At 42.6% G+C, this 24,672-nt stretch overlaps 1 protein-coding gene across 1 annotated transcript in view; it reads left to right on the forward strand.

The window, feature by feature from the left end:
- XPO7 (exportin 7) overlaps window positions 1-24,672 on the forward strand; it is a 67,560-nt gene that overhangs the window by 3,374 nt on the left and 39,514 nt on the right. Inside the window, exons 2-10 of the mRNA XM_041720486.2 lie at window positions 4,623-4,769; window positions 6,972-7,065; window positions 9,682-9,848; window positions 11,696-11,761; window positions 13,516-13,620; window positions 15,072-15,237; window positions 17,748-17,821; window positions 20,168-20,287; window positions 23,805-23,951. Of these exons, the coding sequence (XP_041576420.1) occupies window positions 4,623-4,769; window positions 6,972-7,065; window positions 9,682-9,848; window positions 11,696-11,761; window positions 13,516-13,620; window positions 15,072-15,237; window positions 17,748-17,821; window positions 20,168-20,287; window positions 23,805-23,951 (1,086 nt within the window). The remainder of the gene's footprint in view (window positions 1-4,622; window positions 4,770-6,971; window positions 7,066-9,681; window positions 9,849-11,695; window positions 11,762-13,515; window positions 13,621-15,071; window positions 15,238-17,747; window positions 17,822-20,167; window positions 20,288-23,804; window positions 23,952-24,672) is intronic.

The following is a 24,672-nucleotide window of genomic DNA, read 5'->3' on the forward strand; positions in this document are numbered from 1 at the left end:
ATTATCCCTGGAATTTTGGGAATAATGAATCCCTGGAAATTCTGGGAATAAATGAATCCCAAGCAGTTAATGAACATTTCTGGGAATTCTGCTCCAAATCTGAGATTTTTTGGGAATTCTGCTCCAAATCCAGGATTTTCCTGGGAATTCTGCTCCAAATCCGGGGTTTTCCCCTGTAATTTCCCAGCCTGGCTCCTGAGTGGTTTTTATGGAATTTTTATGGAATTTTTGGGAAAATCCCATTGCTGCTTCCCCAGGACTTTGCTTTGAGTGGCAGAAATTCCCAGAGGAATTTTGGGAATTGTGCCAGAGCCCAAAAAACTTTTCCATGGATTTTATTCTGTGGGATCGAGCCTGAATTAATTTTTTTAGGAATTTTTCCTGGTTTGATGATGCCCAAATCCAATTTTCATGGATTTTTCCTGGTTTGGTGAAGCCTTAAAATATTTTTTATGAATTTTGCGTGGAGTGATGAAGATCGAATCCAATTTTTAGGAATTTTTCCTGGTTTGGTGGAGCCCAAATCCAATTTTAAGGAACTTTTCCTGGAGTGATGAAGATCAAATCCAATTTTTAGGGATTTTGTCTGGTTTGATCAAGCCCAAATCCAATTTTAAGGAATTTTTCCTGGTTTGGTGGAGTCCTAAAATATTTTTTTTAATGGATTTTTCCTGGAGTGATGAAGCCCAAATCCAATTTTAAGGAATTTTGCCTCATTTGGTGAAGCCCAGATCTGATTTTTTATGGATTTTTCCTGGTCTGGTGGAGCCCAAATCCGATTTTAAGGAATTTTTCCTGGTTTGGTGGAACCCTTAAATATTTTTTATGGATTTTGTGTGGAGTGATGAAGTCCAAATCCAATTTTAAGGAATTTTTCCTGGTTTGATGAAGCCCAAATCTGATTTTCCATGGATTTTTCCTGCTTTGGTGGAACCCAAAAATATTTTTTATAGATTTTGTGTGGAGTGATGAAGATCAAATCCAATTTCATGGATTTTGCCTTGGAATGATGAAGCCCAAATCCAATTTTAAGGAATTTTTCGTTGTCTGATGAAGCCCAAATCCCATTTTTTATGGAATTTTCCTGGATTGAAGAAGCCCAAATCCAGTTTTAAGGAATTTTTCTTGGTTTGGTGGAGCCCAAATCCTTTTTTTTTGGGATTTTTCCTGGAGTGATGAAGCCCAAATCTGATTTTTGTGGATTTTTCCTCATTTGGTGAAGCCCAAGTCCAATTTTTATGGATTTTTCCTGGTTTGGTGGAGTTTAAATTCAATTTTTAGGATTTTTTCCTGGTTTGCTGAAGCCCAAATCTGATTTTTTATGGATTTTTCCTGGATTTTGCCTGGATGATGAAGCCCAAATGAAATTTCCATGGATTTTTTCTGTGTGAAGAATTCCTGAAAATTCCTGCAAAATCCCCGCCGAATTTCTGAAAATTCATGCAAAATTCCTGCCAAAAATTCCCGCAAATTCCTGAGAAAAATTCCTGAAAAAAAAAACCCTGCAAAATTCCTGTAAATTCCTGCAATTCTCTTGTAAATTCCTGAAAAAAATCCTTTCAATTCCTGCAGAATTCCTATAAAATTCCTGCACAAAAATCCTGCAGTTTTCCTGTAAAAATAATTTCCTCCAAGATTCCTGCGAGGTTCCTGTAGATTGCTGCAAAATTCCTGTAAAATTCTTGTAAAATTCCTGTAAAAATGGAAAATGTGGGAATGGGAGGAATTCCCGTGCTGGGAATTCTGGAAATGCAACGGGGGAAGGGAAGGAAATGAAAGGAAAAAGGAAATAAAAGGAAAAGTGGGAAGGAAATGAAAGGAAAAAGGAAATAAAAGGAAAAGTGGGAAGGGAAAGGGAGGAAAAAGGGAAAGGGAAACGTTTGCTCCCCATTTTCCCACCGTTTTTTCCCGTTTTCCCTGGGTTTTCCCCCCATTTTTCCCAATTTTCCCCATTTTCCCCCATTCCCCCCCTGTTATTCCCTGTTTCCCATCCGTTATTCCCATTTTTCCCCATTATTCTGTGTTTCCCCCTGATTTTCCCTCCGTTATTCCCGTTTTCCCCGTTTTTCTCCGTTATTACCCATTTATTCCCTGTTTTCCCCCCCATTATTCCCTGTTATTCCTTGTTTTTCCCCATTTTCCCCCGTTATTCCCTTCCCCCCCATTATTCCCCATTTCCCCCCTGTTTTTCCCCATTTTCTCCCCTGTAATTCCCTGTTTCCCCCCCCATTATTCCTGCTTTCCCCCATTATTCCCCATTATTTCCTGTTATTCCCCATTTTTCCCCATTTCCCCCCCGTTATTCCCTGTTTTCTCCCCGTTATTCCACATTATTCTCTGTTTCCCCCCCATTATTCCCTGTTTTCTCCCCATTTTTTCCCCTTTTCCCCCAGTTTCCCCCCATTATTCCTGTTTTCCCCCCTCATTCCCATTTTACCCCCCACTATTCCCATTTTTTCCCCCCGTTTTTCCCCATTTTTCCCGTTCCCCCCATTATCCCCATTTCCCCCCCATTATCTCTGTTTTCCCCCGTTATTCCTGTTTTCCCCCCGTTATTCCCATTTCCCCCCCCTTATTCCCATTTTTCTCCCTCATTTCTGTTATTCCTCCCGTCATCCCTGTTTTCTGCCCCTCATTCCCATTATCCCTGTTTTCTCCCCCGTTATTCCCGTTTCCCCCCCCCCGTTATTCCCATTTTTCCCCCCTCACTCCCGTTATTCCCATTATTTCCCCTGTCATTCCCGTTATTTCTCCCCTGACTCCCGTTTTTCCTGTTTTCCCCCCGTTATTTCCCCCGGCTATTCCCGTTATCCCCATTTCCCCCCTCATTCCCATTATTTTCCCTCCCTCATTCCCGTTACTTCCCCATTTTTCCCCATTTTTCATCAGTCATTCCTGTTTTCCCCCCCTCATTCCAATTATCCCCATTTCCCCCCGTTATTCCCCATTTCTCGCTGTTTTTTCCCATTTCCCCTGTTATCCCAGTTTTCCCCCCCCTCATTCCCATTTCCCTCCAGTTATTCCCATTTTCCCCCTCACTCCCATTATCCCCATTCCCCCCCCCCGTTATTCCCATTTTCCCCCGTTATTCCCATTTTCCCCCGTTATTCCCATTTTCCCCCCTGTTATTCCTGTTTTCCCCCCGTTATTCCCCCCATTTTTCCCCCATGTTATCCCTGTTTCCCACCTCATTCCCATTTTCCCCCCTGTTATCCCCATTTTCCCCCCCGTTATCCCTGTTTTCCCCCCTCACTCCCGTCATTCCCGTTATTTCTCCCCCGACTCCGTTATTCCCGTTTTTCCCCCGGTTATTCCCGTTCTCCCCATTTCCCCCCTCATTCCCATTATCTTCCTGTTATTTCCCCATTTTTCCCTGTTTTTCCCCCGTCATTCCCATTTTCCCCCCTGACTCCCATTATCCCCATTTTTCCCCGTTATTCCTGTTATTTCCCCCCGTCATTCCCATTATCCCTTTTTCCCCATCATTCCCTGGTTTTCCCCTCGTTATTTCCCCCCAACTCCCGTTATCCCAGTTTTCTCCCCGTTATCCCCATTTTCCCCCCCTCACTCCCGTTATTTCCCCGTCATTCCCGTTATTTCTCCCCCTGACTCACGTTATTCCCATTTTCCCCCCGTTATCCCCGTTTTTCCCCCCCTCACTCCTGTTATTTCCCCCGTCATTCCCGTTATTTCCCCCCAACTCGCATTATTCCTGTTATTTCTCCCGGTTATTCCCGTTTTTCCCGCTTTTCCCTGTTATTTCCCCCGGTTATTCCCGTTATTCCCGTTTTTCCCCGTTATTTCCCCCGGTTATTCCCGTTATTTCCCCCCTGACTCGCATTATTCCCGTTTTTCCCCCGGTTATTCCCGTTATTCCCTGGTTTTCCCCGTTATTTCCCCCGGTTATTCCCGTTTTTCCCGTTTTTCCCCGTTATTTCCCCCGGTTATTCCAGTTATTTCCCCCCTGACTCGCATTATTCCCGTTTTTCCCCCGGTTATTCCCGTTATTCCCGTTTTTCCCCGTCATTTCCCCCGGTTATTCCCATTTTTCCCGTTTTTCCCCGTTATTTCCCCCGGTTATTCCCGTTATTCCCGTTATTCCCGTTTTTCCCCCGGTTATTCCCGTTATTCCCTGGTTTTCCCCGTTATTTGCCCCGGTTATTCCCGTTATTTCCCCCCTGACTCGCATTATTCCCGTTTTCCCCCCGGTTATTCCCGTTATTCCCGTTTTTCCCCGTCATTTCCCCCGGTTATTCCCGTTATTCCCGTTTTTCCTCGTTATTTCCCCCGGTTATTCCCGTTATTTCCCCCCTGACTCGCATTATTCCCGTTTTTCCCCCGGTTATTCCCGTTATTCCCGGTTTTTCCCCGTCATTTCCCCCGGTTATTCCCGTTTTTCCTCGTTATTTCCCCCGGTTATTCCTGTTATTTCCCCCCTGACTCGCATTATTCCCGTTTTTCCCCCGGTTATTCCCGTTATTCCCGTTTTCCCCCGTTATTTCCCCCGGTTATTCCAGTTATTCCCGTTTTTCCCCCGTTATTTCCCCCGGTTATTCCCGTTATTCCCGTTTTTCCCCGTTATTTCCCCCGGTTATTCCCGTTTTTCCCGGTTTTTCCCGCAGAGCCTGGCCCAGCTGGAGAACCTGTGCAAGCAGCTCTATGAGACCACGGACACGGGCACGCGCCTGCAGGCCGAGAAGGCGCTGGTGGAGTTCACCAACAGCCCCGAGTGCCTGAGCAAGTGCCAGCTGCTGCTCGAGCGCGGCAGCGTGAGTGAAACATTCCCAAATATTCCCAAAAATATTCCCAGAAATTCCCCAAACGTTCCTCAAAACGTTCCCTAAAATAATGGAATTCCCTCTCCTTGTGGGGTTTCACAAGAGCCCCGAGTGCCTGAGCCAAGTGCCAGCTGCTGCTTGAGTGGGGCAGTGTGAGTAAACATCCCAAAATATTCACAAAAATCATGGAATTCCACATCCCAAATATTCCCAAAAAATTCCCCCAGAAATTCCCCAAACTTTCCTCAAAACATTCCCCAAACTCATGGAATTCCGTGTGCTGGTGGGGTTCACCAACAGCCCCAAGTGCCTGAGCAAGTGCCACTTATTTCAGTAACCCTCCCAAAAATTCCCAGACATTCCCAGAATATTCCCAAACATTCCCAGAACTTCACAGACATTCCCCAAAGTCATGGAATTCCAACCCCCAAAAATCCCCCAAGGTCGTGGAATTCCCTCTCCTGGTGCCTGAGCAAGTGCCTGCTGCTGCTCGAGCGCGGCAGCGTGAGTGAAACATCCCCAAAATATTCCCAAAATATTCCCAAAAATCATGGAATTCCACATCCAAAAATTCCCCAAAATCATGGAATTCTATATCCCAAAAATTTCCCCAAAAATCCAGGATTTCCGTATCCCGAAATGCCCCAAAATCATGGAATTCTACATCCCCGAGATTCTCAAAAATATTCCCCAAAATTATGGGATTCCGTATCCCGGAAATTCCCCAGAATCCTGGAATCCCATATCCCAGAAATTCCCCAAAACCCCCCAAAAATTCTCCAAAATCCTGGAATTCCACATCCCAAAATTCCCAAGCCTGGAATTTCTGGGATCTTCCACTCCCTCCCCCTCCTCCTGAATTCCCAGCTGGAATTTCCTCCCCACCCTTTCAGTCCTTCAATGCACCATTCCAGTTCCTTTTTTTGGGAATTTTCCCCCTTTTTTTCCCATTTTCCCCTTTTTTTCCTGTTTTCTTCCCTTTTTTTTTCCTGTGTCTTCCCACATTTCTCCCTTTTCCCCCGTCGTTTTTCCCATTTTCCCCCGTTTTTTCGCACATTTCCCCATTTTTCCCCATTGTTTTTTCCCATTTTTCCCACCATTTTTTCCCACCATTTTTTCCCACCATTTTTTCCCATTTTTCCCGTTTTTTCCTGTTTTTTTTTCCCATTTTCCCCATTTTTTCTCATTTTTCCCCCACTTTTCCCATATTTTCCCTTTTTTTTCCTGTTTTTTTTTTTCCAATTTTTCCCCATTGTTTTTTCTCATTTTTCCAATTTTTCCAATATTTCCCCTTTTTTCCCATTTTTTCCCACATTTGCCCACATTTCTCCCTTTCCCCCCGTTGTTTTTTTCCCATTTTTCCCATTTTTTCCCTTTTTTTTTCCCCATTGTTTTTTTCCCATTTTTCCCACCTTTCCCATTTTTCCCATTTTCCCACCGGTTTTTCCCATATTTTCCCATTTTTTCTTGTTTTTTCCTGGGTTTTTTTTTCCATTTTTCTCACTTTTTCCCGCTTTTTCCCATATTTTCCCTATTTTTTTCCTGTTTTTTCCTGGTTTTTTTTCCAATTTTTCCCATTTCTTCCCATTTTTTTTTCCACATTTTCCCACATTTCTCCCTTTTCCCCTGTTGTTTTTTCCCATTTTTCTGAATTTTTTCCCCACTTTCCCCATTTTCCCCTGTTGTTTTTCCCATTTTTTCCACCGTTTTTCCCCGGTTTTTTTTCCCATTTTTTCCCTTTTTTTTTCCCCCGTTGTTTTTTTCCCATTTTTCCCACCTTTCCCATTTTTCCCATTTCCCCACCGGTTTTTCCCATTTTTCCCATATTTTCCCATTTTTTCCTGTTTTTTCCTGTGTTTTTTTTCCATTTTTCTCACTTTTTCCCGCTTTTTCCCATATTTTCCCTATTTTTTTCCTGTTTTTTCCTGTTTTTTTTTCCAATTTTTCCCATTTCTTCCCATTTTTTTTTCCATATTTTCCCACATTTCTCCCTTTTCCCCCGTTGTTTTTTCCCATTTTTCTGCATTTTTTCCCCACTTTCCCCTGTTGTTTTTTTCACATTTTTTCCCCGTTTTTCCCATGTTTTCTTCCCATTTTTCCCATTTTTTCCCCGTTTTTTTTTCCCATTTTCCCCACTCATCCCACTTTTCCCATTTTTCCCGTTTTCCCACCGTTTTTCCCCATTTTTTCCAGTCCTCCTACTCGCAGCTGTTGGCCGCCACCTGCCTGACCAAGTTGGTGTCGCGCAGCTCCAACGCCCTTCCCCTGGAGCAGCGCCTCGACATCCGTGAGTCGGAATTCCGGGCAAATTCTGGGAATTCCGGGGGGTTTCTGGGAATTCCGGGGGGTTTCTGGGAATTCCTTGTGGTTTTTGGGTTTTTTTGGGGGGTTTTCCTGGGAATTTCAGGGGTTTCCTGAAATTTCCTGAAAAATCCTTGGGGCTTTCCTGGCAATTCCTTGGGGTTTTTTGGGATTTTCCTGAAATTCCATGGGATTTTCCTGGGAATTCCGGGGGGTTTCCGGGATTTTGGGGGATTTTCCTGGGAATTCCAGGGGGTTTTTCTGGGATTCCTTGAGATTTCGTGGGGTTTTCCAGGGAATTCCTTGGGATTTCCTGGGAATTTCTTGGGTTTTCCTGACATTTCTTGGGGCTTTTCGGGATTTTCCTGGGATTTCTTGGGGTTTTCCTGAAATTCCCTGGGGTTTTCCTGGGATTTTGTGGGATTTTCTTGACAAATCCTTGGGATTTCCCTCCTTTCCCCTGGGGGGAGGTGCCCTGAGCCCAAATTTGGGATTTGGGGCTTCCTGGGATTTCTTGGGGTTTTCCTGCGATTCCCCCCTTTTCCAGGTTTATTCCGGGGCTAAATCCAACCTTTTTCCAGATCTATTCCAGGGTAATTCCAACCCTTTTCTGAGTGTGTTCCAGGGCTAATTCCAGCCATTTTCCAGGGTTAAATCCAGCCCTTTTCCACATTTATTCCAGGGCTAAATCCAGACTTTTCTGAGTGTGTTCCAGGGCTAAATCCAACTTTTTCCAGGTCTATTCCAGGGTAATTCCAACCCTTTCCCAGGGCTAAATCCAACCTTTTTCCTGGTTTATTCCAGGACTAAATCCAGGCCTTTCCCAGGTTTATTCCAGGGGGCTAAAGCCAAACTTTTTCCAGGTTTTTTTCAGGGCTAAATCCAGACATTTTCTGGCATCTGAAATTCCCAACTAAACCCCCAACATTTCTGTTTTATTCCCAAAAATTCCTCAACTTCCTCCCCGAGACTCCTTTTCCCTGGGGCCATTCCCACGGGACTGGGATTTACCTGGAGCTCCACCTTTTCCCTGTTTTTCCCTGTTTTCCAGGGAATTCTGTGCTGAACTACTTGGCCACGAGGCTGAAGGCATTCCCACAGGGTTGGGTTTTTCCTGCAGCTACACCTTTTCCCTGTTTTCCCCTGTTTTTCCCAGTTTTCCAGGGAATTATGTGCTGAACTACCTGGCCACGAGGCCAAAGGGCTAGGTTTTAGCTGGAGCTCCATCTTTCCCTTTTTTTCCCAATTTTCCAGGGAATTCTGTGCTGAACTACCCAAAGGCATACCCCCAGGAGGCTGCAGCTCCATCTTTTCCCTGTTTTTCCCTGTTTTCCAGGGAATTACGTGCCCAAAGTCATTCTCATAGGGCTGAGCTTCCCCTGCAGCTCCATCTTTTCCATTTTTCCCCCCGTTTTTCCCACTGTGAGGCCAAAGTCATTCCCATGGGGCTGAGCTTTCCCTGCAGCTCCATCTTTTCCATTTTTCCCCCCGTTTTTCCCACTTTCCAGGGAATTACGTGCCCAAAGTCATTCTCACAGGGCTGAGGTTTCCCTGCAGCTCCATCTTTTCCCTGTTTTTCCCAATTTTCCAGGGAATTCTGTGCTGAACTACCTGAAGTCATTCCCCCATGGCTGGGCTTTCCCTGCAGCTCCATCTTTTCCATTTTCCCCTCGTTTTTCCCACTTTCCCAGGGAATTCTGTGCTGAACTACTTGGCCACAAGGCCAAAGTCATTCTCATAGGGTTGAGCTTTCCCTGCAGCTCCATCTTTTCCATTTTTTTCCCTGTTTTTCCCAATTTTCCAGGGAATTACGTGCCCAAAGTCATTCTCATAGGGCTGAGTTTTCCCTGCAGCTCCATCTTTTCCATTTTTCCCCCCGTTTTTCCCAATTTTCCAGGGAATTCTGTGCTGAACTACTTGGCCACGAGGCCAAAGGCATTCTCATGGGGCTGGACTGTGCCTGCAGCTCCATCTTTTCCATCTTCCCCCCGTTTTTCCCAATTTTCCAGGGAATTACATGCCCAAAGTCATTCCCATGGGGCTGAGGTTTCCCTGCAGCTCCATCTTTTCCCTGGTTTTCTCTGGTTTTCCCTGTTTTCCAGGGAATTACGTGCCCAAAGTCCTTCTCATAGGGCTGAGCTTTCCCTGCAGCTCCATCTTTTCCATTTTTCCCCCCGTTTTTTCCACTTTTCCAGGGAATTACGTGCTGAACTACCTGGCCACGAGGCCAAAGTCATTCCCCCATGGCTGGGCTGTGCCTGCAGCTCCACCTTTTCCTTCTTTTCCCAATTTTCCAGGGAATTCTGTGCTGAACTGCCCAGCCACGAGGCTGAAGGCATTCCCCCAGGAGCCTGCAGCTCCATCTTTTCCCTGGTTTTCCTTGTTTTCCCTGTTTTCCCAATTTTCCAGGGAATTCTGTGCTGAACTACCTGAAGTCATTCCCCCATGGCTGGGCTTTCCCTGCAGCTCCATCTTTTCCATTTTTCCCCCCGTTTTTCCCAATTTTCCAGGGAATTACGTGCCCAAAGTCATTCTCATAGGGCTGAGCTTTCCCTGCAGCTCCATCTTTTCCATTTTTCCCCTTTTTTCCCCAATTTCCCAGGGAATTACGTGCTGAACTACCTGGCCACGCGGCCCAAGCTGGCCACCTTCGTGACGCAGGCGCTGATCCAGCTCTACGCCCGCATCACCAAGCTGGGCTGGTTCGACTGCCAGAAGGACGAGTTCGTCTTCAGGAACGTCATCAACGACGTCACGCGCTTCCTGCAGGTCCGCTTCCCGCTGGAAATTCCGGGGAATCCCAAAAATCCACTAAAATCCGCTTTGGGGGTTGACTGAGGGAGTTCCACCTTTTCCATGTTGGTGTTTTCACTTGGGGCGTCTGAGGGTGAAGAGCTCCTCAAAAGTCAGGGAATTGTTTCAGGATTTGGGAATTGTTTCAGGATCAGGGAATTGTTTCATGATCAGGGAATTGTTTCAGGATCAGGGGATTGTTCCTGGATCAGGGAATTGTTTCAGGGACCAGGGAATTGTTTCTGGATTAGGGAATTGTTTCAGGATTTGGGAATTGTTTCAGGATCAGGGAATTGTTTCAGGATTTGGGAATTGTTCCTGGATCAGGGAATTGTTTCTTGGAGCAGGGGATTGTATCAGGAGCAGGGAATTGTTTCAGGATTAGGGAATTGTTTCAGGATTAGGGAATTGTTCCTGGATCAGGGAATTGTTTCAGGATTTGGGAATTGTTTCAGGATCAGGGAATTGTTTCAGGATTTGGGAATTGTTTCAGGATTTGGGAATTGTTCCTGGGATTTGGGAATTGTTTTAGGAACAGGGAATTGTTTCAGGATTTGGGAATTGTTCCTGGAGCAGGGAGTTGTTTCAGGATCAGGGAATTGATTCAGGATCAGGGAATTGTTCCTAGATCAGGGAATTGTTTCAGGGATCAGGAATTGTTTCAGGGATTTGGGAATTGTTTCAGGATTTGGGAATTGTTTCTGTGATTAAGGAATTTTTTCTGGGATTTGGGAATTTTTTCTGGGATCAGGGAATTGTTTCTGGGATCAGGGAATTGTTTCTGGGATTTGGGAATTGTTTCTGGGATTTGGGAATTGTTTCTGGGATCAGGGAATTTTTTCTGGGATCAGGGAATTGTTTCAGGATCAGGGAATTGTTTCTGGGATTTGGGAATTGTTTCAGGATTTGGGAATTGTTCCTGGATCAGGGAATTGTTCCTGGATCTGGGAATTGTTCCTGGATCAGGGAATTGTTTCAGGATCAGGGAATTGTTCCTGGATGCTCCAACCTTTCGGATCTTTTCCAAACTCAAATCCACTCCATGGATGGGTCAAAAATCCGGGAATTTTTTGCTTTGTTGTTCCCTTTCCATCCATGGAAATTCCCATTTAATATTTGGCTCCTTAAAAATTCAGGATTTGGGAATAGTTTCAGGATCAGGGAATTGTTTCAGGAGCTGAGAATGGTTTCTGGAATTAAGGAATTTTTTGGGGGATTTCGGATTTTTTTCTGGGATTAGGGAATTGATTTTGGGATCAGGGAATTTTTTGGGGGATTAGGGAATTGTTTCAGGAAGAGGGATTTTTTGGGGGGATTTGGGAATTTTTTCTGGGATTTGGGAATTGTTTTTGGGATCAGGGAATTGTTCCTGGATCAGGGAATTGTTTCTGGAGGTTGGAATTGTTTCAGGGATTTGGGAATTGTTTTTTGGGATTTGGGAGGGAATTTTTTCTGGGATTAGGGAATTCTTCCTGGGATTTGGGAATTTTTTTCTGGGATCAGGGAATTGTTTCAGGGATCAGGGAATTGTTTCAGGGATCAGGGAATTGTTTTTGGGATCAAGGAATTATTTTTGGGATCAGGAATTTATTCCTGTGTGCTCCAACCTTTAGGCTCCATCTTTTCCCACCCTTTGGATTTTCCTGCATTTTCATCCCACTTCTTTCATTAACTCAACTCAACCTCCCAAAATCTCCTTTTCTTTTTATTTTATTTTTTTTAAATTAATCTTTTCTACCCAATCATTTTTCCAAGGAAAAAAACAAAAAAAAAAAGGAAATTTTCCCAAAAAAAAACCCCAAATTATGCCTTTTCCTCCCCAGGACAGTGTGGAGCACTGCATCATAGGAGTGACAATCCTGTCCCAATTAACAAATGAAATTAATCAAGTAAGTGCCACCTCCTTCCTCAATATTCCAATTTTCCCATTAATTTTTTTCTCTCCTGCTTTTCCTGGAATTTTTGGATTTTATTTTTGGGGAATTTCGCCCTCTGGGAGGTGTTGGAGGGGGAATTTTGGGGGTTTTTGGGGTTTTTTTTTTTATGTTTTTGGGTGGTGAGGATTTCCTGTCTGGAGGGATTTTTGGTTTCGTTGCATTTTCCGTCTTTTCCCATATTTTCCTTTGTTTTTTTTGGGTTGGGAAGGGAAAAAAAAAAATAAAAACAAGGATAATTAATTATTTATTAATTACTGTAATTATTGTTATTAGTGAGGGGCAGAAATTTCTGTTGCCAGCCCCTCGTGTTTGCCAGGGAGAAAAATCCGAATTTTCCAATTGTCCCCTTTTTAAACAGCTCTGGAATCCCTCTGGAATTTCTGGAATTCTTATGGAATTTCCTCTGGAATTCCTGCTGGAAACTGGGATAAGCATCTTTAACTGGTGCTATTCCGGTTTTTGTGGTTTTTCCATGTTTTTTCCGGTTTTTTTCCATGTTTTTTCCATTATTTTTCTGTGGTTTTTTCCATGGTTGTTCCATGTTTTTTTGTCTTTTTTCCATGGTTTTTCTGTCTTTTTCCCGTGGATTTTCTGTCTTTTTTTCCATGGTTTTTCCATGTTTTTCCATTGTTTTTCTGTCTTTTTTTTTCCGTGGTTTTTCCATGGTTTTTCCGTGGTTTTTATGTCTTTTTTTTCCATGGTTTTTCCATAGTTTTTCCCTGGTTTTTCCATGTTTTTTCTGCCATTTTTTTTTCATGGATTTTTATGATTTTTCCATAGTTTTCCATGGTTTTTCTGTCTTTTTTCCATGGTTTTTCCATGGAATTGTGTTCTGCTGGATCTGGGGAAGGAAACCTCAGTTTCCTGGGATTTTCCTGGGGATTTTCCTGGAAATTTTCATGAGGATTTCCTGAGGATTTTCCTGAGGATTTTCCTGAGGATTTTCCTGGGGATTTCCCTGGGGTTTCCTGGGGATTTCCCTGGGGTTTTTCAGCGATTTTCCAGGATTTTTGTGGGATTTTCCTGAGGATTTTTTCTGGCATTTTCCAGGGGATTCCCCTGAGGATTTCCCTGGGATTTTCCAGGATTTTCCTGAGGATTTCCCTGGAATTTCCTTGGCATTTTCTGGGGATTTCCCTGTGATTTTTCTGGGGATTTCCCTGGGATTTTTCTGGGGATTTCCCTGGGATTTTCCAGGATTTTGCCTGGCATTTTCTGGGATTTCCCTGTGATTTTCTGGGGATTTCCTTGGGATTTCCCTGGCATTTTCCAGGATATCCCTGGGGATTTCCCTGTGATTTCCTGAGGATGTCCCTGGCATTTCCCGGGATTTCCCTGGGATTTTCCAGGATTTTCCCAGGCATTTTCTGGGATTTCCCTGGGATTTTCTGGGGATTTCCCTGACATTTTCCGGGATTTCCCTGGGGATTTTCCAGGATTTTCCCTGTGATTTTCTGGGATTTCCCTGTGATTTTCTGGGGATTTCCCTGAGGATTTCCTTGTGATTTCCCTGACATTTCCCAGGATTTCCCTGGGGTTTTCCCTGTGATTTCCTTGGGATTTCCCTGACCATTTTCAGGATTTCCCTGGGGATTTCCCTGTGATTTCCTGAGGATTTCCCAGGATTTCCCGGGATTTCCCAGGGGTTTTCCAGGATTCCCTGGAATTTCCCGGGTTTCCCTGCCGTGACAGCCCTGTCCCCGCAGGCGGACACGTCGCACCCGCTGACCAAACACCGCAAAATCGCCTCTTCCTTCCGCGACTCCTCCCTGTTCGACATCTTCACCCTCTCCTGCAGCCTCCTCAAACAGGTGGGAACGGGCTGGAATTCCAGATGGGAATGGGGCAAATCCTGGGAATGGGGCTGGAATTCCAAATGGGAATGGGAAACCTGGGAATGGGGCAGGAATTCCAGCCAGGAATGGTTCTGGGAATGGGGGAGAAATTCCTTCCTGGAATGGGGCAGGAATTCCAGCCAGGAATGGGAACCCTGGCAATGTGGGGAGGAATTCCAACCTGGAATGGTTCTGGGAATGGGGCAGGAATTCCAGCCAGGAATGGTTCTGGGAATGGGGGAGAAATTCCTTCCTGGAATGGGGCAGGAATTCCAGCCGGGAGTGGTTCTGGGAATGGGGGAGAAATTCCTTCCTGGACTGGGGCAGGAATTCCAGCCGGGAATGGGAACCCTGGGAATGGGGCAGGAATTCCACCCGGGAATGGGAACCCTGTCAGTGTGGGGAGGATTTCCAGCCGGGAATGGTAAACCTGGGAATGTGGGGAGGAATTCCTTCCTGGAATGGGGGAGGAATTCCATCCAGGAATGGGGCAGCAATTCCAGCCGGGAATGGTTCTGGGAATGGGGCAGGAATTCCAGCCAGGAATGGGAACCCTGGGAATGGGGGCAGGAATTCCATCCTGGAATGGGGCAGGAATTCCAGCTGTGAATGGTTCTGGGAATGGGGCAGGAATTCCAACCTGGAATGGTTCTGGGAATGGGGCAGGAAATCCAGACGGGAATGGCAACCCTGGGAATGGGGCAGGAATTCCTTCCTGGAATGGTTCTGGGAATGGGGCAGGAATTCCAGCCAGGAATGGGGCAGAAATTCCAGCTGGGAATGGGAACCCTGGGAATGGGGCAGCAATTCCAGCCAGGAATGGGAAACCTGGGAATGTGGGGAGGAATTCCAGCCAGGAATGAGGCAGGAATTCCAGCCGGGAATGGGAACACTGGGAATGGGGCAGGAATTCCTTCCTGGAATGGTTCTGGGAATGAGGGAGGAATTCCTTCCTGGAATGGGGCAGCAATTCCAGCCAGGAATGGGAACACTGGGAATGGGGCAGGAATTCCTTCCTGGAATGGGAACTCTGGGAATGTGGGGAGGAATTCCAGCCGGGAATGGTTCTGGGAATGTGGGGAAGAATTCCTTCCTGGAATGGGGCAGGAATTCCAGCTGGGAATGGGAACACTGGCAATGTGGGGAAGAATTCCAGCCAGGAATGGTCCTGGGAATGTGGGAAAGAATTCCAGCCGGGAATGGTTCTGGGAATGGGGCAGGAATTCCAGCCAGGAATGGGAACCCTGGGGATGGGGCAGGAATTCCAACCTGGAATGGGGCAGGAATTCCATCCTCGAATGTGGGGAGGAATTCCATCCTAGAATGTCGGGAAGAATTCCCTCTGGGAACGGGAGCGGGAGCTGGGAATGGTTGGGAATGTTGGCAGGAAGTTTTTATCCGTTTTTTCCCGTTTTTCCGGATTCCAGGCCTCAGGGAAGAGCCTGCACCTGCCGGACGAGAGCCAGCAGGGGCTGCTGATGCAGCTGCTGAAGCTGACCCACAACTGCCTCAGCTTCGACTTCATCGGCACCTCCACCGACGAGTCCTCCGACGACCTGTGCACCGTGCAGATCCCCACCAGCTGGAGATCGGGTAAAAAAAATGGATTTTGGGGCAAAAAATACGGTTTTGTAGTTAATAATCCTGATTTTGTACCAAATAATCCTGATTTTTTACCAAATAATGCTGATTTTGTACCAAAAAAAATCCCAATTTTGGCACTATTAACCCGATTTGGGCACCAAAAACCTGTGCACAGTGCAGATCCCCACCAGCTGGAGATCGGGTAAAAAATGGGATTTTGGGTCAAAAAATCTGAGTTTCTAATTAATAATGCTGATTTTGTACCAAATAATGACAATTTTGTACCAAAAATATCCCAATTTCGGCACTATAAACCCAATTTGGGTGCCAAAAACCTGTGCACGGTGCAGATCCCCACCAGCTGGAGAGCGAGTAAGAATAATCCTCAATTTGGGGTAAAAAATCCTGATTTTGGTACAAATAAACCTGTGCACCGTGCAGATCCCCACCAGCTGGAGATCAGGTAAAAAAATCTCATTTTAGGTTAAAAAATCCTGATTTTATACCAAATATACATGTGCACCATGCAGATCCCCACCAGCTGGAGATCGGGTACAAAAACACGATTTTCGGTCAAAAAATCCGAGTTTCTAATTAATAATCCTGATTTTGTACCAAATATTCCTGATTTTGTACCAAAAAAATCCCGATTTTGGCACTATAAACCCGATTTGGGCGCCAAAAACCTGTGCACGGTGCAGATCCCCACCAGCTGGAGATCGGGTAAAAAAATGGGATTTTCGGTCAAAAAATACGGTTTTCTAATTGATAATCCTGATTTTGTACCAAATAATGACGATTTTGTACCAAAAAATGCTGATTTTGTACCAAAAAAACCCCGATTTCGGCGCTAATAACCCAATTTGGGCGCCAAAAACCTGTGCACGGTGCAGATCCCCACCAGCTGGAGATCGGGTAAAAAAATCTCATTTTTGGGTTAAAAAATCCTGATTTTATACCAAATAAACATGTGCACCATGCAGATCCCCACCAGCTGGAGATCGGGTACAAAAATCTCATTTTTGGGTCAAAAAATCCTGATTTTATACCAAATAAAGCTGTGCACCGTGCAGATCCCCACCAGCTGGAGATCGGGTACAAAAATGGGATTTTGGGTCAAAAAATACGGTTTTGTAATTGATAATCCTGATTTTATGCCAAATAATGACGATTTTGTACCAAAAAATGCTGATTTTGTACCAAAAAAACCCCGATTTCGGCACTAATAACCCGATTTGGGCGCCAAAAACCTGTGCACAGTGCAGATCCCCACCAGCTGGAGATCGGGTACAAAAATATCATTTTTGGGTCAAAAAATACGGTTTTGTAATTAATATTCCTGATTTTGTACCAAATAATCCTGATTTTGTACCAAAAAAATCCCAATTTTGGCACTATAAAACCTGATTTGGGCGCCAAAAACCCGTGCACGGTGCAGATCCCCACCAGCTGGAGATCGGGTAAAAAAACCTCATTTTTGGGTCAAAAAATACGGTTTTGTAATTAATAATCCTGATTTTGTAGCAAATAATCCCAATTTTGTACCAAAAAATGCTGATTTTGTACCAAAAAAATCCCGATTTTGGCACTATTAACCCAATTTGGGCGCCAAAATCCTGCGCACCGTGCAGATCCCCACCAGCTGGAGATCGGGTAAAAAAACGGGATTTTGGGTCAAAAAATCTGAGTTTCTAATTGATAATCCTGATTTTGTACCAAATAATGACGATTTTGTACCAAAAAAATCCCAATTTCGGCACTATAAACCCGATTTGGGCACCAAAAACCTGTGCACGGTGCAGATCCCCACCAGCTGGAGATCGGGTACAAAAATCTCATTTTTGGGTTAAAAAATCCTGATTTTATACCAAATAAACATGTGCACCATGCAGATCCCCACCAGCTGGAGATCGGGTACAAATAATGCTCAATTTGGGGTAAAAAATGCTGATTTTGGTACAAATAAACCTGTGCACCGTGCAGATCCCCAGCAGATTGAGATCGGCTGAAAAAATGGGATTTTGGGTCAAAAAATCCGATTTTGTAATTAATAATCCTGATTTTTTACCAAATAATGACTATTTTTTAGCAAATAATCCTGATTTTGTACCAAAAAAATCCCAATTTCGGCACTATTAACCCGATTTGGGCGCCAAAATCCTGTGCACAGTGCAGATCCCCACCAGCTGGAGATCGGGTAAAAAAATCTCATTTTTGGTAAAAATAAACCTGATTTTGTCACAAATAATCCCAATTTTGCCACTAATAAACCCAATTTTGTCACTATAATCCCCTCTCTTTTCCCAAACAAACCCCTCTTTTTCCACTAATTGACCCCAATTTTTTTCCCAAATAAATCCCTCATTTTTCCCAAATAAACCCCAATTTTTTTCCCCAAAAAACCAATTATTTTCCCCAAAAAAAACCCGTTAATTTTCCCCAAATGCATCAGGGGTGTAAAATGAGAATTTCCCCTGTGGGAAGCAGAAAATTGAGGTAAAATTCTCTTTTTTTTGCAGCTTTCCTGGATTCCTCCACCCTGCAGCTGTTTTTTGACCTTTATCATTCCATCCCTCCCTCCTTCTCTCCGCTGGTAAGTTCGGGGCTGTTTTATTTTTGGAAATAAATTAATTAATTAAAAAATAAATAAATTAAATAAATTAAATAAAATATATAAATTAATTAATTGTAATTATAATGTAGTAATTATTATATATATTTTTTTATGATTATAATATGTATTATATAATGTGTTGATTATAATTAAATAAATATATAAATTAAATAAATAGATTAATTAAATAAATATATAAATTAATTAAATAAATTAAAATAAATAAATTGACTTATAAAATAAATTAATAAATAAATCAGATTATTTCTCCTGGGAAAAGAAAAAAATTCCGATTTTTTTTTTTAAATTTCTTGGAAAATTAAAAAAAAATCAGATTATTTCTTCTGGGAAAAGAAAAAAAAAATTGGATTATTTATTGGGGGAAAATAAAAAAAAATTCAGATTATTTTTCCTTAGAAAAGAAAAAAAATTGGATTATTTCTCCTGGAATTCCATCATTCCAACCTCAGGAATTCCAGAATTCTGTGAATTCCAGAATTCCCTCCAGCATGAGGGAAAAATCTCTTTATTCCCATTTTTATCCCAATTTTTGTGTTTATTCCCATCTTTTATCCCAATTTTTCTGTTTATTCCCATGTTTGATCCCAATTTTTGTGTTTATTCCCATCTTTTATCCCAATTTCTGTGTTTATTCCCATGTTTAATTCAAATTTTTGTGTTTATTCCCATGTTTTTGTGTTTATTCCCATGTTTGATCCCTGATTTTGTGTTTTCGTCCCTGATTTTGTGTTTATTCCCGTGTTTTATCCCAATTTTTGTGTTTATTCCCATGTTTTCATCCCTGATATTGTGTTTTCAACCCTGATTTCGTGTTATCATCTCAATTTTGGTGTTTATTCCCATGTTTTCATCCCAATTTTTGTGTTTATTCCATCCCTGATTTTTTGTTTATTCCCGTATTTGATCCCAATTTCTGTGTTTATTCCCGTGTTTTCATCCCTCATTTTGTGTTTTCATCCCTCATTTTGTGTTTTCATCCCTCATTTTGTGTTTATTCCATCCCCGATTTTGTGTTTATTCCCAATTTTATCCCAATTTCTGTGTTTATTCCCAATTTTATCCCAATTTCTGTGTTTATTCCCGTATTTGATCCCAATTTCTGTGTTTATTCCTGTATTTTATCCCAATTTTTATGTTTATTCCCGTATTTGATCCCAATTTCTGTGTTTATTCCCATTTTTTCATCCCTCATTTTATGTTTATTCCCATGTTTTCATCCCTGATATTGTTTTCAACCCTGATTTTGTGTTCTCATCCCAATTTTTGTGTTTATTCCCATGTTTTCATCCCTCATTTTGTGTTTTCATCCCTCATTTTGTGTTTATTCCATCCCTGATTTTGTGCTTATTCCCAATTTTATCCCAATTTTTGTGTTTATTCCCGCATTTGATCCCAATTTCTGTGTTTATTCCCACATTTGATCCCAATTTCTGTGTTTATTCCCGTATTTTATCCCAATTTCTGTCTTTATTCCCTTTTTTTCATCCCAATTTCTGTGTTTATTCCCGTATTTTATCCCAATTTCTGTGTTTATTCCCGCATTTTATCCCAATTTCTGTGTTTATTCCCGTATTTTATCCCAATTTCTGTGTTTATTCCCTCATTTGATCCCAATTTTTGTGTTTATTCCCGTATTTTATCCCAATTTTTGTGTTTATTCCCATATTTTCATCCCTGATGTTTTTTACTCCTGATTTTCTGTTTATCCCAAGTTTTTATCCCAATTTCTGTGTTTATTCCTGTGTTTTCATCCCTCATTTTGTGTTTTCATCCCTCATTTTGTGTTTATTCCATCCCTGATGTTGTGTTTATTCCCAATTTGATCCCAATTTCTGTGTTTATTCCCATTTTTTCATCCCTCATTTTGTGTTTATTCCCATGTTTTCATCCCTGATATTGTTTTCAACCCTGATTTTGTGTTCTCATCCCAATTTTTGTGTTTATTCCCATATTTTATCCCAATTTTTGGGTTTGTTCCCATGTTTGATCCCAATTTTTGTGTTTATTCCCGTGTTTTCATCCCTCATTTTGTGTTTATTCCATCCCCGATTTTGTGTTTATTCCCAATTTTGATCCCAATTTCTGTGTTTATTCCCATTTTTTCATCCCAATTTCTGTGTTTATTCCCATTTTTTCATCCCAATTTCTGTGTTTATTCCCATTTTTTCATCCCAATTTCTGTGTTTTTTCCCAATTTTAATCCCAATTTCCGTGTTTATTCCCGCATTTGATCCCAATTTCCGTGTTTTTTCCCAATTTTGATCCCAATTTCCGTGTTTTTCCCCGTTTTTCCGTGTTCTGCAGGTTCTGTCCTGCCTGGTGCAGATCGCCTCCGTGCGCCGCTCACTCTTCAACAACGCCGAGCGCGCCAAGTTCCTCTCGCACCTGGTGGACGGAGTCAAACGGATCCTGGAGAACCCCCAGGTCAGATTCCGGGGAATCCCAAAAAATCCTTCTCATGGGAAAAAAATTCATGGAAAAAATCGCTTTTGTGGGGAAAAAATTGCATGGAAAAGTCATTTTCAATGGGAAAAATCTGCCTGGAAAAGTCCTTTTCATGGGGAAAAATTGCCTGGAAAAGTCCTTTTCATGGGGAAAAAATGTGGTGGGATAAAATCCTTTTAGTGGGAAAAAAAAATCATGGAAAAATCCTTTTCGTGGGAAAAAAATTTCATGGAAAAACTCCTTTTCATGGGAAAAATTGCATGGAAAAAATCCTTCTCGTGGATTTCATGGAAAAAATCCTTTTTGTGGATTTCATGAGAAAAATTTCATCCCAAAAAATCTTTTCGATGGATTTCATGGGAGAAATTGCGTGGAAAAAATCCTTTTCGTGGATTTCATGGAAAAAACCCTTTTCGTGGATTTCATGGAAAAAACCCTTTTCATGGATTTCATGGAAAAAATCCTTTTTGTGGATTTCATGAGAAAAATTTCATCCCAAAAAATCCTTTCCATGGATTTCATGGGAGAAATTTCATGGAAAAAATCCTTTTCATGGGGAAAAAATTGCATGGAATAAATCCTTTTAGTGGGAAGAAATTTCCTGGAAAAGTCCTTTTCATGGGGAAAAAAATGTCATGGGAAAAAAATTCATGGAAATAATCCTTTTCATGGGAAAAAAATTTCATGGAAAAAATCCTTTTCATGAATTTCACAGGAAAAATTGCATGGAAAAAATCCTTTTTGTGGATTTCATGAGAAAAATTTCATCCCAAAAAATCCTTTCCATGGATTTCACGGGAGAAATTTCATGGAAAAAATCCTTTTTGTGGGGAAAAAATTTCATGTAAAAAATCCTTTTTGTGGGAAAAAATTTCATGGTCAAAATCCTTTTCATAGGAAAAATTTCATGGAGAAAATCCTTTTCCATGGATTTCATGGGAAAAATTTCATCCCAAAAAATCCTTTCCGTGGATTTCATGGGAAAATATTTCATCCCAAAAAATGCTTTCCGTGAATTTAATGGGAAAAAAATTCATGGAAAAAAATCCTTTTCATGGATTTAGTGGGGAAAATTGCGTGGAAAAAATCTTTTTTGTGGGAAAAAATTTCCTGGCAAAAATCCTTTTCATGGGAAAAAAATTTCATGTGAAAAATCCTTTTTGTGGGGAAAATTTTCATGGGAAAGTCCTTTTCATGGGAAAAATTTCCTGGAAAAAATCCTTTTTGTGTGAAAAAACGTCATGGAAAAAAATCCTTTTAATGGGAAAAATTGCATGGACAAAATGCTTTCCATGGATTTTATGGGAAAAAAAATTACGTGGAAAAAAATCCTTTTCATGGGAAAAAAATTGCATGGAAAAAATCCTTTTCATGGATTTCAGGGGAAAAAATCCATGGAAAAAATCCTTTTTCACCTCCCACTGGGACACTTGGTGAAATCCAGCCTTGTCCTGCTCTTCCCTTTTCCCACCATCCGCTGCCCAGAAGGGTTCCAGGTGGATATTTGGAATCATTTCCCCATTGGAAGGGATTTAAGGGCTGGAAATGCCCAAAAATCAGGAATTGTGGGAATTTCTGGCTGGGCAGAGTTGGATTTGTTCTTGGAGCTCTCTCTGATTCCAGGATGATCCATCTGATCCTCGGGCAGGGGACATCAGAGCTGCTCCTCTAGGAACAAATTCTCCATTTAATTTAAGGGATTTAAGGGATGGAAATTCCCAAAAATCAGGAAATGTGGGAATTGCTGAATGGGCAGAGTGGAATTTGTTGGGAATTGTTCTTGGAGCTCTCTCTGATTCCAGGATGATCCATCAGATCCTCTGGCAGCAGAGCTGCTCCTGCAGGAACAGTTTCCCCATTGGAAGGGATTTAAGGGCTGGAAATGCCCAAAAACCCGGAAATGTGGGAATTGCTGACCTGATCTAATGGGGAGAGGGATTTCTTTGAGCTTGTTCTCAGAGAAATTGTTGTCTCTGATTCCACCATGCTCTGATCCTCTGGCCGGGGCCAGCAGAGCTTCTCCTGTAGGAACAATTCTCCATTTAATTTAAGGGATTTAAGGGCTGGAATTGCCCAAAAATCAGGAAATGTGGGAATTGCTGACCCGGTTTAAGGGCAGAGTGGGATTTGTTGGGAATTGTTCTTGGAGCTCTCTCTGATTCCAGGATGATCCGTCTGATCCTCTGGCAGCAGAGCTTCTCCTGTAGGAACAATTCTCCATTGGAAGGGATTTAAGGGCTGGAAATGCCCAAAAACCAGGAAATGTGGGAATTGCTGATCTGGTTTAATGGGCAGAGTGGAATTTGTTGGGAATTGTTCTTGGAGCTCTCTATGATTCCAGGATGATCCATCCCAGCCTATGACAGCAGAGCTTCTCCTGTAGGAACAATTCTCCATTTAATTTAAGGGATTTAAGGGCTGGAAATTCCCAAAAATCAGGAAATGTGGGAATTGCTGACCTGGTTTAATGGGGAGAGGGATTTCTTTGAGCTTGTTCTCAGAGAAATTGTCTCTGATTCCACCATGCTCTGATCCTCTGGCCGGGGCCAGCAGAGCTTCTCCTGTAGGAACAATTCTCCATTTAATTTAAGGGATTTAAGGGCTGGAAATGCCCAAAAATCAGGAAATGTGGGAATTGCTGACCTGGTTTAATGGGCAGAGTGGAATTTGTTGGGAAATGTTCTTGGAGCTCTCTCTGATTCCAGGATGATCCGTCTGATCCTCTGACAGCAGAGCTGCTCCTGCAGGAACAGTTTCCCCATTGGAAGGGATTTAAGGGCTGGAAATGCCCAAAAATCAGGAAATGTGGGAATTGCTGACGGGGCAGAGTGGGATTTGTTGGGAATTGTTCTTGGAGCTCTCTCTGATTCCAGGATGATCCATCCGAGCCTCTGACAGCAGAGCTGCTCCTGTAGGAACAATTCTCCATTTAATTTAAGGGATTTAAGGGCTGGAAGCATCTCTGGAAATTCCCAAAAACCAGGAAATGTGGGAATTGCTGACCTGGTTTAACGGGCAGAGTGGGATTTGTTGGGAGCTTGGGCTTGTTCTTGGAATCCTGATCCTCTGGCCCTGGGCAGCAGAGCTGCTCCTCTAGGAACAATTTCTCCATTTAATTTAAGGGATTTAAGGGCTGGAACCATCTCTGGAAATTCCCAAAAACCAGGAAATGCGGGAATTGCTGACCTGGTTTAATGGGCAGAGTGGAATTTGTTGGGAATTGTTCTTGGAGCTCTCTTTGATTCCAGGATGATCCATCCCAGCCTATGACAGCAGAGCTTCTCCTGTAGGAACAATTCTCCATTTAATTTAAGGGATTTAAGGGCTGGAAATGCCCAAAAACCAGGAAATGTGGGAATTGCTGACCTGGTTGAATGGCAGAGAGGGATTTGTCTGACCTCACTCTCAGAGCTCTCTCCAGTTCCTCGATGATTCCATGTCCCACCCGGGGCCAGCCCGGCTGCTCCCGACTCCTCTCCTCTCTCTGTGCCCGCAGAGTCTGTCGGACCCCAACAACTACCACGAGTTCTGCCGGCTGCTGGCCCGGCTGAAGAGCAACTACCAGCTGGGGGAGCTGGTGAAGGTGGAGAACTACCCCGAGGTGATCCGCCTGATCGCCAACTTCACCGTCACCAGCCTGCAGGTACGGGAAAAACGGGAATTCCCACCCAAATCCCCACCGCAGTTCCCACACGGAGCCCACCTGGGCGAAAAGCGACAGTCGTTTGGGTTTTTAAATGTTTACAGTTGAATAATAATCAAATTATTCAATAGTAATTGAGTAATAACGTTTAGAGTGAGGATATAAAGTAATAAAGTTTATTACAAGGCAATAAAAAGCAAAGAATCCCCCTCTGGATTCCTGCATGGAATCCACCTGGGCGGAAAGCGACAGTCGTTTGGGTTTTAAAATTTTTACAAGTTGAATAATAATCAAATTATTCAATAGTAATTGAAGTAATAATTGAGTAATAACATTTAGAGTGAGGATATAAAGTAATAAAGTTTGTTACAAGGCAATAAAAAGCAAAGGATCCCCCTCTGGATTCCTGCATGGAATCCACCTGGGCGAAAAGCAACAGTCGTTTGGGTTTTAAAATTTTTTACAGTTGAATAATAATCAAATTATTCAATAGTAATTGAGTAATAAGGTTTAGAGTGAGGATATAAAGTAATAAAGTTTATTACAGGGCAATAAAAAGCAAAGAATCCCCCTCTGAATTCCAGCACGGAATCCACCTGTGTGAAAATCGCCAGTCGCTTGGGTTTTTAAATTTTTACAGTTGAATAATAATCAAATTATTCAATAGTAATTGAAGTAATAATTGAGTAATAAAGTTTAGAGTGAGGATATAAAGTAATAA

This window comes from Taeniopygia guttata, chromosome 22 (genome assembly GCF_048771995.1).
Source record: "Taeniopygia guttata chromosome 22, bTaeGut7.mat, whole genome shotgun sequence".
NCBI lineage: Eukaryota > Metazoa > Chordata > Aves > Passeriformes > Estrildidae > Taeniopygia > Taeniopygia guttata.